This window comes from Diadema antillarum, unplaced genomic scaffold (assembly GCF_040938485.1).
Source record: "Diadema antillarum isolate AM-2024a unplaced genomic scaffold, OU_Dant_1.0 seq00000684_RagTag, whole genome shotgun sequence".
NCBI classification, from domain to species: domain Eukaryota; kingdom Metazoa; phylum Echinodermata; class Echinoidea; order Diadematoida; family Diadematidae; genus Diadema; species Diadema antillarum.
In genome coordinates this window covers 334231-348172 of record NW_027271589.1, presented here as the reverse complement: position 1 = coordinate 348172, position 13942 = coordinate 334231, and the positions used below count along the sequence as shown (strand labels likewise).

The following is a 13942-nucleotide window of genomic DNA, read 5'->3' as shown; positions in this document are numbered from 1 at the left end:
GTTTATATGGGCGCTTTGGCATAGTGCTGGATAAGACTCTCGACTCCCGATCGGAGGACCTGAGTTCAAATCCCGCCCAGCGTTTATACGTCCTTAGAAGAGATGTTTTTAACCCACCATGTCCCTCTCTACCCAGGTGTACTAATGGGTACCTGGCAATGATAATGGCATTCCCTCTGGTAGAGCGGTGTCAACACAGAAAAGGCCATACCCTAGGTATTATTAAGCCCTTATTATTATTATTATCATTATCATTATTATTCTGTCAAATCTCGAAATGGTAATGCTATCACTCTCAATTTATTTTCACGTTGATTACTATTTAAAATGCCAGTTCACCCATAAATACACACCCATATGTTTCAAATGTACATGTATTGACACAAGCCATGAGCAATTAACATAAAAGAACAAAAATCAAAATCATAACGGCACTATGCTAGTTTCGCATTAGTACACACCACATTTGGAGGACTGACACTATGAATTATTCGAGTTCAATTTATACGATGAATTTGATATTTAATGAAGCGCTGGGCAGCCAGACGCGTGGCCGGTGAGTTTACATTTGTGTTAAGTTCCCCCCCCCCCCCCCTCCTCCACACACACACACACACACACAAACAAACAAACACACACACACACACACACACAAACACACGTTCGCAGAACACGTGATCAGTGTATAACATGCTGCTGCCTTTCACGTGACATCTGCCATGAGCTGTTCAAGGATTTGCAATTCTACATTTTAGATGTCTTTTATTATATTTGGATACTTTGCACCCTGTTTGTAAATGGACTTGGAATGCGAGAGGAACACACCAAATCCCACCCCAACAAAAAAGAGGGAAAAGGTAAATGAAAATATACTCACAGCCTAGACAGGAACTGACACGCGTGCGAAGAAGCTGGCATGCCTGCAGAAAGGTTTTTTGCGTTAAACAGCTTCCTGGATTATGAAATATAAGCAAAAGAAATATCAGTATCGTATATGACAACTGTAGAAATCCCATGTGAGGGAAGTTACACGCTTATTTTGGTTTTACACACACCCTTATATTCAATGTTTCATTGTAGTATACACAAAGTGGTGCAAGCGGGTGTAAAGTCCCATTACAATTACTACTTCCACATCTTATGAAGATGTTGTGTTTTAAACAACACAAGACACGTTTATGATATGTACATGTACATGTACAAACACACACACACACACACATACAAATATATATATTTGTATATATATATATACTTATATATATTTATATATATATATGTATATATGTATATATGTAACTTTAGCTGAATATATAGATACATGTCATGTGTGTTTATTATACGCAACTCATTTGGACGTAAAGAATTATGTATAGCGACTGGTATATTATCATAAAATGCCGACTAACCGTTTACTCTACAGATAAGAGATAACTTCTACTTAGCGAGCTCTACAGATAGCACACGTGATCTTCGAAATGCAAATACTCGAACTGACTAGTGCTCGGAGAAGTATTACGATTGATATTCAGATAACATTAAGCGATGGCTATGATTTAATCTTTCTGCTTGTCTTGATCGACCCATTAGCGCGAAATCAATCAAATTCGACAGGACCTTTTAATGAGAAATGTAAAAAAAAAGACTGTGAGGCTTCTTATAGTTGAAATATCTAAGGCTATGTATAGTAAGAAAATGCACTAATGAGTTCCCGGGGTCGATGATTTATTTTGCAAAGTGGTTAGGTGTTTACCTCAAATATCTTCAACTTGATAGCGTTTGTTCGGAGCCCTTTATCTCTATCAGACTTAGGCGTTCAAGTCACACACCGTCATTAATCCATCATCGGGGATCACTCATACACACGCATTTAAAAATATTCTCCCCAGAAATGTGACATAAACGATAAGAATTGTGTGATTACGAGATGGAATATGTGTCACTATCGGGTTTGGATTCTTTAGAGTTATGAATAAACAAAGAAGTATACGTACAAAAATCGCACGGTTGATGGTAGCTGCAGTACCCTCGAGTTGTCCCGCGTCCCGATATCACACACGGCGCCACTCGCCCAGCAAGGAGTGCAGGAATCGTCGCATTTTCCCAGTTCTTTCAGAAAGAGAGAGCAAAATAATAGTAATATAGATAATCATAATAATAATAATGATGATAATGATAATGATAATGATAATAGTAACAATATATTAATCGAACTCTTACTCAAGCTTTGCTTGCACAGAGTCACGGCTTTGATGAGGTACAATTAAATGTACTTAAGTCAGATTTTAGAGCGTTTGACTTGAGGAACATTCTTTTCGTTTTATTCATGGGATTTATTCAATTGGACATCACGCTGCCCTACGTTTGTTGCTGTTAATTATTTGATTGATTTTTCGTTTGTTTTGTGTTTTGCTTGCTCTGCTGCATAGATACAGAAATATACAGCAGTGTCAAAATTGGGCTGACCATGGATATTGATAATCTATAAGGATGAATAGATGAATAAGTTTGCAAATATATATATATTATATATATATATATATATATATTATATGTATATATATATATATATGTATATATATATATATATACATATATATATATATATATACGTACATATCTATATATATATAAATGGGTTTACAATGGATCTTGATACCATGGAATGAATACAATTATGAATATGTTTGCAAACACATATGTAATGCTGTTGAATTCATTTCAGTTCCAGTTTTTTTCCTGCAATCCGTTTTCAGGACAATATATAACAAAAAATTGACAATGATATGTAATGAATTATAATGATTATAAAGGGAAAAAAAGAAAAAAAATCAAACGATGTCAAACTCAAGGCACACTGTACGATGTAGGGAACACTGATCCTACTCACCACAAAATCGCTGATCAGTTGAGTCGGCACATTCGGCAGTCCCATCACAGAGTGAAGACAGAGGAAAACATGTCCCCGTTGTGTTCAAACAACGACCATTGTCTGGTGTTTTACAGGTCCCTTTATCATCTGGGGAAAGCAAATGAGAAGAAAAAAAAACACTTGTAATTACAAATATGTAACTACAGATTACGTCATCATTAGGACTGACATTTGTTTGCATTTGTGCTGGTGGAATTATGTCTCAATATGCAATTCCACACAAGTTCACATTAAGTTTAGTCACTTATAGAATTAGATTAGCTTTAAAAATGGTGGAAGATTTGTCAAAGTAGAATATTAAACTAGAAAGTTATGGAATTATAAAAACTTACGTTTCTATGCAAACTAGCGATATTGTTCGAAACCACATGATATGGGAATATTAGCTGAAGTGATGATGTTATGAAATTTCAATTCTTCCATTTTTTTAAGATAAAACTCAGAACAGAAATGTATTTGATAGAAAGATTTACAACCCGTTTCCCCAAAATGTCAGTGTTGCTTGGGATATTGCAAACAACACACTTTTTTTTTTTACGTTGCACACTTACATTTTGATGTTTAATAACACCTACACTATCTCCTTTATAATGTCATATACGAATAGCGCTTCTTCACTTCAAATCCTAAGCGGCTGATGGTAAAGATGATATTTTCAGATTACTTAATCGGTTCTTCCTATTTCCTTCCTCAAACAGGCGAGATACTAAAAGTGCCGTTTTGACTTTACACGATGAAATGCATGACCTTTTTACCTGTTACTAATTTCATAATTAAAATTGCTTTATTTTAGTTCCTTTAGCGCAAAAGATATACAGGGACAGTCTCAGTCTTGACTGTTATTCAAACTATAAACATGAATGGATTCATAGTCAGTCTGAATGTCAGTAGAACTAGGCTGATTTCAATATTTCACATCGACGTTAACTTTTGGGAAATGTAATTTTCGGAGGGAAGATAGGTACAATATTTAAAACATTGACAATATAGGCGATAGTATTGGATCGCACCAGATACAGATTTCATGTTTATAAGATTTTTCATCATTATCATTTTACAGCTGCACACCATTAATGTTTCTTTCGGCTGTTACCGTGCTGAGTAAAATGCTTTGGAATTTCATCTGAGGCATTCTTGAAAATGTACACCTTTTATCATAAAATATGTTAATTGAAATATGTGTGATGAATAAATGTTTGAATAATCATTTACAGGGACTAAGCAAAGTATCTTGTTTTCATCATTTATTTTGGTATGCAAATAGCTACCCTCTTTTGCAACATTTTGTGTACATATGATATCTAAAAGTACTTTGGCCAACAGCAACTGCATTCATTAAAAAAAAATCAATTAAATTCAAGCTGATATTCGCCGGTAACATTTTGGTTACTATTGGTTAAGTGACGTGTCAATCGGTCAATGAATTTGTCATTGTCATAATTTCACGAAATCAGCGCGTCATAATTGTTGAAGTTATGCGTATTCATTTTCCGGTTATTAATCCCCAAAAGTGTGCACTTGGGCAGAGTTCTGCCTTCGTGACCCACACAAAAAATATATATATAATCAAAGGGGCTGTCACTCTTCAATAAGAGATTGAGCCGGATGTATGGTTTCCTTTCTGCACGACTGTCAATCGCAAAACGCGGTAACTGACATTTTCAGGTCTTTAATTTGATTTGGCCTTCTATAATCGGTCAGCCACAGCCGAACGTGTGGGTTCAGCCAATAAACTTTTGTGCTTTTGTGGTTAGAATTGCCTGACCTCGAATCAACGTGAAGTCACTCTACGATAGATAAATAAATGAATAGATACAGACATGTATGTATATACTAAATATATATACGTGTATATATATGCCACCCTTCATTACAGTCGCCTCATTTTTTATTTTTTATTTTTTTGCTAAATTTTTCATTGGACCCTGTCTAGCTTCAATCATGCAAGCGATTTTATTTGATTCATTTTGTTGCTTTTACATGTTTTGGTTGGGTATGTTGAACAAGGTTGACGCCCCTACAAACTGTATCACATGAAGTCTCCCTTTTAGTGCTAGCTTTCGAAACTAAAGAACATGAAGAACCAGTAGTAAAGTTTATTCTTACATATTCTACGTCTTGACAATTTTTAAGACTTTTTTCTAAGAGAAAGACTTAATCTTTTGATATTGAAAGTGATTGACGACGTAAATAAGCACCGACAAATCGGCGTTTTACTAGTAGCCATGATAACAAAAAAAAAAAATCATGGCCATACAATCATATTCTTGCTGGATTCGAACTAAGGATCTCCTGATCACCGGACAGGCTTCGTGTCCACTGGACCACCGGGCTTCCGTTCAACAACTCGTCCTGACTCTCATCCTTATAGCATATTGCGGATATTGCGCAAGTAAATTATTGAAATTGATGTCTTGAGTCGAGCTGTTTTCTTTTATTGCAACTGGTTGACAAATTGCCCTTCATCAACATAAATAAACACCAAGATAAGAGAGTCAATCTTTATGTCTTGAAGTTGATTTCACTCGATTTTCTGGACACCACTCTCTTTTTATAAAGTGATAATATTAGATTGCACAATGTGCAATTACTGCTCATCACACACTTAACATGCATTCAATATACAATTTTTCATATATTTCGTTACCTTACATCCTTTAAAATGCACTGCTCAAAACCATGTGACTTCCCCATGGGCGTCACCAGGGGGGGTGCGTTGGGTGCGAACGCACCCCCCTTCAGATCCTTAAAAAAAAAAAAAAAAAAAATCAGTCTGCGAGCGACCTCAACGCCGGACGCTAAATAATTACTCTTTTCTATATTTTTTTTTTTTGGTATTTTGCACCAGGGACACACACACACACACACACACACACACACACTAACACACTAACACACACACACACAAAATCAATTCGCACCCCTGGTTCTGGCAGCACTGATTTTATACATATCTATTAGTATTCTACAGTGTTTACTATTTATCGACCGTACTGTACATCCGTACGATACAGAGCACTTATACACGTTTGCATGTACGTGTGCTATATACTTACAAGTATGTAGGGTCTATGTACGTTACTTCTGACCAATCCATATTGCCAGCCCAAGAGCGAGCCTTAGCCTCATTAAAAAAAGCTGAAAAAAAATGGAGGGGCTAGCATATCATTTTGCCCATCCCCCCCCCCCCCTCCATAATTCCAGAGACGAAAAGATTTTCTTATCTTTTTTTTTGACAGAAAAACAAAAAGTTACCCCCATAAAAATATTGGAGGGGCAAGCATATTTTCATTTTGCACCACCCATAATTAATAATTACCAAAATGAGAAGATTTTCTTGCTTTTTTGTTAGAATTCATGAAATCTGTCCAATTATTTCACCCAAAAGCAGTGGCGTTACTATACGGAGGGGGGGGGGGGTGCGCCCCCTCCCAATCCGCTGGTAAAAAAAAAAAGACTTACCGAAATAGTAATTCAAGTGTTAGTAAACTGCTTTTGAATGAAAGGGTGATCAAGAAATAAGATATTTTTCTATCTTATGATTTCTTTTAACCATAATTAGATAGGTATATAGTGTGAAACATTGTTCAAAAAGCCCGGACCGGACAAAAGATTGTGATTCAGCGTGATTCCTGGTTTGCATTCTGCATATAAGCAGGATGTGCGCAGTGTACTCAGTACATCCGAACGAAGAGTCGCTACAATGTTGCGCAATGACTTTTGTGATGTAGAATGTACACCTTTGTACCTTACGCTTCGTTGTATCAAAGCTAGATCATTGATTTTGCAGTGTTGCTTTACATACTAGTCTATGTAAAAATGTCTTGCATTGCCAATAAAAAGACTTGACCTGGGCTAATTCCTAACTTTTCCATGTACATATAGTACACACACATACACACAAACACGCACAATTAGTTTAGGGGATGCTCTAAAGTGCAGATTTTGGACATCCTTTCCCCGCTTGGTCCAAAATCTGCTTGGTCACTTCGACGTCACCTCGCTGGTCATACCTCCCCCAGTCATGAACATAAACCCACACCCTTGACTACCAGTGGCGGATCCAGGGAGAGGGGCGCACCGGGCGCACCGGGCGCACCGGGCGTCCCCCCCCCCCCCCTTTAATTTCCACAGCGGAAAAAAAACCCAAAATAATATAGCTTCAAATAGCAGTTTTTGGACAGTAAAATGTCAAAATTTTCAAGCTCGCTCGCTCCTCTCGCTCGCATTTAGTCGTAATGCCATTCTCATGAAGTTGCTGCCAGTAATTGCCAGCAGTTGCGCCTGGTGCGCCACCCCCCCCCCCCTTTAAATTCCAAAGCAAGAAAATATAGCTACAAACGGCAATTTGGGGACTGCAAAATGTCAAAATTTTCAAGCTCGCTCGCTCCGTTCGCTCGCATTCAATCTTTATGCAATTCTTCTGATGTTGCTGCCAGTAATTGCCTACAGTTGCGCCCGGTGCGCCCCCCCCCCCTTAATTTCCAAAGCGAAAAAATATGGCTAAGAACGGCAGTTTGGGGACTGTAAAATGTAAAATTTTCAAGCTCGCTCTCTTCGCTCGCTCGCATTTAATCGTTATACAATTCACCTGATGTTGCTGCCAGTAATTGTCAGCAGTTCCGCCCGGTGCCCCCCCCCCCCCTTAATTTCCAAAGCGAAAAAATATGGCTAAGAAAAGAACGGCAGTTTTGGACTGTAAAATGTAATATTTTCAAGCTCGCTCGTTCCGCTCGCTCGAATGTAATCATTATGCTCTCCTGATATTGCTGCCAGTATTTGCCAGCAGTTGCGCCCGATGCGCCCCCTTAAATTCTAAAGCGAAGAAATATAGCTACAAACGGCAGTTTGTTTGTTTTTTACTGTAAAATGTCAAAATTTTCAAGCTCGCTTGCTCGCATTTAATTGTTACGCAATTTTCCTGATGTTGCTGCCAGTAATTGCCGGCAGTTGCGCCCGGTGCCCCCCCCCCACCTCCTTTATTTTCAAAGCGAAAAAATATGGCTCCAAATGGCAGTTTTGGGACTGTAAAATGTCAAAATTTTCAAGCTAGCTCTCTCCGCTCGCTCGCATTTAATCGTTATGCCATTCACCTGATGTTGCTGCCAGTAATTGCCAGCAGTTGGGCCCGGTGCGCCCCCCCCCCCTTAATTTCCAAAGCAAAAAAATATGGCTACAAACGGCAGTTTGGGGACTGATGTAAAATGTCAAAATTTTCAAGCTCGCTCGCTCGCTCGCTCGCATTTAATTGTTATGCAATTCTCCTGATGTTGCTGCCAGTAATTACTGGCAGTTGCGCCCGTTGCGCCCCCACCCCTCCTTTATTTCCAAAGCGAAAAGATATGGCTCCAAATGGCAGTTTTTGGACTGTAAAATGTCAAAATTTCCAAGCTCGCTCTCTTTGCTCGCTCGCATTTAATTATTATGCCATTCACCTGATGTTGCTGCCAGTAATTGCCAGCAGTTGCACCCGGTGCGCCCCCCCCCCCTTAATTTACAACGCAAAAAAATATGGATACAAACGGCAGTTTTTGGACTGTAAAATGTCAAAATTTTCAAGCTCGCTCGTTCCGCTCGCTCGCATACTACCCCCCCCCCCCCCCCCCCCCCCCCCCCAAAGATGAAATCCTAGCTACCGGCGCGCCGGTGCCCTTTCCCCGCTTGTTTTTCCCTCAAAAAACAGTAAAAGTTATGGGATTGAGAGCTTCCTATATTTCAAATGTCTGTCCAAAAAATCTCGTAAACATTTAGTGTCAAAACGCACCCCCCCTTGAAAAAAGCTGGTGACGCCCCTGCTTCCCATATTATCCCTTGTCAATCGTATGTTATGTGATTATGGAGACCAGTTTCAAATGAAGCATGGAGAGAATTAATTCGCTGTGCTTATAGGGATCAGTGGCGAGGAAGGTACAATTCTTGGTTGCTGATGCAGGGGTATTTCAGCATCAGAGTTTTCCATTTACATCGACAGAGATTCCATCATAGACTAAATTTTCTATTCAAAATGTAAATATGACATGTTTCCATGATTGGATAAGTAAATATCTGTGGCTATCTGTCATGTTCTGTAACGAGAAATTTCCGAATAACGTTCATATGATACTTACACCTCAATTTGTAACTTTGCATTTTGTCAGATGACAAAGGACTGAAGATAGTTCCCGTATCAAAGTTCAATATCTTATCATACACAATAAATCTTTTCTGCAGTGATTTCCCCCCGTAAAATGCAGACTAATATCAGATTAATTAATGATTCAAAATCAGCAGGTCAATAACAAGCAAAGTTCGCCTCACGAATGAGATGGTGATAATATCCTTGACATAACGTTAGAGTGGAGTATGGAGCGATGATGGCGTTATCATAGCAGGATCCGTGGTAATTGATCAGGGGCAGACCCAGGAATTTCGCCAGAAAGGAGAGGCGCCTTAACAAAATTAAAGGGGGCGCAAACCCATCCCCCCCCCCACATTTTTTTCTTTTTATTCATTATGTTTTAACAAAAATAAAGAGGGGGCGCGCGCCTGGTGCACCCCCTCTGGATCCGCCAGTGTTGATTACATCAGTCTAGCAGGGCTCTTTACAGTTCTGCCCTTCGATTAGGGCACTTTCGCTCTTCATTAGTTGAAACTATATCAAATGGAGCTTAACTCACCGCATAGGAATTCGTCATCTCCATGCGGGCAGGTACGGGTACCATCACACAGATCGTTTGGTCCATATGAAAGGTCGCTAGAGGTGCATGTAGCGGCGCGCTCCGGGATTGTTGACGTCATCTGCATTACGTCAGCTGTAAGGAAGAAATGAATGGGTAATGATCAATGAGGAACATATTTGTTTATTTATTTATTTATTTTTATTTTTTATTTTTTTATTTATTTTTTATTTATTTATTTATTATTTATTTTTATTATTATTTTTTTTTTTTTGGGGGGGGGGGGTTAGGGCTATTCATTGTTTCGTTTGATTTCAGGGCGATCGCAATGTTACCTGTAATCCAAAATTTCATGAATTCTAGTCTAGTGTATACAGTCTGTTTGAATAACAGTTTCCGTTTCATACATAAGAATGGGTGCTTGAAACGTGGATTAAAATAATATTTCTTCTCCAGAGTACTTATTGCACACGGTGGTTACCACTGCAAGACAATGCTACGTATTTCACTTCTGTCTTCATGTTTTTTTGTTTTTTAATTCAGATGTGGACTGCACGTGCATGTAGCAGTTAGAACCAGCAACAAGTGAAGGTGGCAAGGTCATTTTTCTGTGGAGTCACTGTTCAGTGATCAAAAAAAGTCTTCATAATATTATTATTCATTGCGATTGTCATTAACGATTGTGATTTCTGCATACCATTAAAAGTTTCCTTCGGTCCGTTATCAAGTATTCATGGACCGACAAAAACGTCTATGACGACACCAGTTCGCATCATTTTACATCAGTTTCGCATCATCTATACCTAAATATATTAGATGACCGTTTCCTGCTTGTTTCAAAGATTTCTGAAGGAATCTACAGCAATGAAAGCTGTTTTCATGTATAGGATTGACATTGTACATCGACTTTCCCGCACGCACATAACAGCAAACATTAAGCGGTTACAGGATATAATGTCAACTATATGTAAGCCATCAAACAGGCTGCCAGTCAATCATGACCCCGTCAAAACACGACGCTGCGGTACCCTCGTCTCTCTTTCGTTGGTCCTGGAGCGCCTATGCTACGAGATGTCAACAAATTTGAAAAATCGTACTCTCTTAAAATTCCCCAGAGCCACTTTGTCAACAGTTAGAGTCAACAGTTAGAGTCTTGGTGGTCACATGCATACCGGTAATCAATCCCGCCTCTTTATTCGAAAAGACGCAACTATTATACCACAAGGGCAAACGTCAAAGACTCAGAAACAGTGCAAACACAATGAAAGTGAAAACCTCATCAAGACAATTTTCAGACATAAAAAAAAAAAATCAAAGAACACGGAACTGACATAATGAGCAATCATCTCTCTAATAATCAAACTGCGATTTATCAAACTGTTTGATTGTGAAATTATTTTTTTTTTTTCTAAAATGAAACCTTCCATCTTCGGTCTGTCGGTGTTTGTGTGCGTATTTGCGTATAAGTGTGCTTGTTTGTGTGTGTGTGTGTGTGTGTGTGTGTGTGTGTTTGTGTTGTATGTTGTATGTACCTAAGTGTGCCAGATTGTAAATCGCAAGGCTATTACATTTTGCCGTACATTTACCAAATGTTGCTACCATGCTTTGGTAGAAAAAACAAAATTTTTCAAAGGGCTTGATGTAAAGAAAATGTAAGAAAATTCCACTTTCGTTTCTCTCTCTCTCTCTCTCTCTCTCTCTCTCTTTCAAATTACCTCTGCTTGTTACTCATATATCATAATCATGTTATGAGTAACATCATTCTTCCTGTTTTCTTAAAGGAGTAAGTTAATCGCTCTTTCATTACGTTACTGACTTGATTGAAGAATTAAGTTTTGTTGAATTCTCTTTATATTTTTCTCAAGAGTGTATTCATGCGGTGACTGCAAGAACTTCGCAATCTTCTCATCGGGTGGTGATGGGATCGAAAATACAAAAACTTATAACTTTTGAACGGATTATTCTATTTTCCTCAAACTTCACTGATGCGTTCTACTGATATTCCTGCATTCACTCAATCCACGTAATAATATTTTGGTATCATTTCTTATATAATTTCTAAGAGATATTGTAAATTGAACAGACGGCATATTTGAAGATCGAGTGGGGATTTTATGTCAATACATGAATTACCAGCTTAATCCCCACATTTGCTGAAGGGCATAACGATATGATATGAAAACACTTAAAATGATTCTTCCTTATTTGCGATTATCATAGCAATATAATTTAGTTATTCATGCTGTTTATTTTGTGGGCTCAAATCGATGAGTGTCAAAAAGCATATGAAGATATTGGAAGAACGTACATGGCCAAACTGAGAGTTTACAGAGTTCCACATGGAGGAGAAAAAATTCATAACGAACTCTGATGGATAGGAGCACCGCGTTGCTACGGTCATTGAGTGCTGACCGAGCACGTATCTCGATCAAGGATATTAATACGCGTCATGTAAGTTTGTAAAGAACGTGCATATAAACACGCCATACCAGAAAAGCATTAAAAGATCATTTCCAGTGCGACTTGGGGCTGTAAATGACAACTCTGTGATTGTGACACGACGACTATTTTCTTTTGCGAGCGGAGAGGTTTTAAAAGTCAACGTTGACTAATTTCTATAATATTGTATAAGCAGAATCGTGTGGCTGAATTCTGAGTAAAAAGGGGAGAAAATGCATCGGGTGACCGTGTCAGATGTCGATTGATTTAAAGTAAAATACTTTCATTCAAAATATCGAGTTGGCAGTGACATTACTCTAACTCTTTTTGCAAGACAGAAGTTAGTATCACTGGAATCATTCAATAAAGCACTTTTTTGACCGGTGTGACCAAGGTGATTTTGGCGTTGTACGACAACTGGGGCTGTGACATGACAGCTAGGCCTATATATTATTCTTTTTGCGATCAGAGAGGTTTAAAACGTCAATATTGACACATTCATTTATGAAATATAAAGCAGTATGGTGTGGCCGAATTTGGAGTAAAATGGCAGAGAAATGTTTCAAGTGCGAAATATCGAGTTGGCACTGATATAGAAATCAAGCCCTTACTATGAATCTTTTGGCAAGACAGAATTTTGTATGACCGGAATCATTCCATTTGATTCAAAACGAACTTGAACAGCTTTCAATAAAGCACTTTTTAATTGCAAAGGACAGATGAAGGAACAACTTTACATAGTCAGTTCGTTGCTCTCATTCTCATTCGATTGTTGTTGTGTTTCTATACCCGAGACGTCTGTAAACAAAATGAGACTCAAATAGTGAAAATAAGTGTCAAACTCTCAATACAACGGTAAAGCTGAGCGTAAACTTTTAGATATTTCCTCTGTTAAAGGCTGTAACTTCGTTGAAAACAGTGATACAAAGAAAGACGGAGGTAGATGTATATAAAAAAACACACCATCACAACTCTGACATATATGAATCCTTGGGTGCACTCATCTAAACGAACTTTATACTAGGAAACTTTCTTGTCATTGCTTGTGGGGGATCAAGCACAAATGCGACATTATCATTTTATATATCATGTACAGAAATTGTGACTATACTTATACAGCTAACGTGACATATTTGGGTCTTTTTTTATCGAAACATTTATGTATTCATTCGGTCAAATAAGGGCACGAAAATGACACTTGTCACGAGTACGCTTCTTGATACTACCTGTTTCAAAACCTAAGAGGCACTTAATACTCTGACGAAAGAAAAAAACAAGAAAGAATATTATAGTCTCGTTGGGGTCTTTTAGGAGGTCATTAAATGGATTCATCAAGATTGTTTAAAAGATACAAATATTTTTAGTGCTTAAAAGCTGCTTTAATTACCCCTCGCCCCAAGCTATCTAAATGTACTTCTACCGAATTTGGCATCCATCAGCATACGATGGGTTATGTTCATGTCTCAGGTAAAGCTCCTATTCGTACTATACAATCTCAGATCTTTTCCATCACAATAATCAAATCATTACCTCTGTGTTGATTATTGTAGCACCAGAGATGATAAACATTGCAATGAAAATAATTTCATTGCAATTATGATAATTATGATAAGTAACGACGATAATGATGATGATGATGATAATAATAATAATAATTATAATGACAATAATTGGACTTATGACATAATAAAGGTAATAGTTGTAACAATGATTATGATAATAATGACAACAATGGAGAGAATAATAATACATCTCGTTCTCTTAAAACATAGAGATCCCTGTCATCTTTAATGCTCTAGCCTTTTCTGATAACTACACACCGTACATGGGGCATGACGGATTTTTTTTTTTTTTTTTTGGGGGGGGGGGGAGGGGGATGTTGGCAAAAACATTTTGTCCAATACATGTTCGCCTC

General features: G+C 37.9%; 1 protein-coding gene across 1 annotated transcript in view; it reads right to left on the bottom strand.

Annotated features, from left to right (window-relative positions):
- Positions 1-13942, bottom strand: part of LOC139737157 (uncharacterized) — a 57256-nt gene that overhangs the window by 21193 nt on the left and 22121 nt on the right. Inside the window, exons 2-4 of the mRNA XM_071647834.1 lie at positions 9589-9723; positions 2891-3019; positions 1995-2109 (exon numbers count right to left, since the gene is read on the bottom strand). Of these exons, the coding sequence (XP_071503935.1) occupies positions 1995-2109; positions 2891-3019; positions 9589-9723 (379 nt within the window). The remainder of the gene's footprint in view (positions 1-1994; positions 2110-2890; positions 3020-9588; positions 9724-13942) is intronic.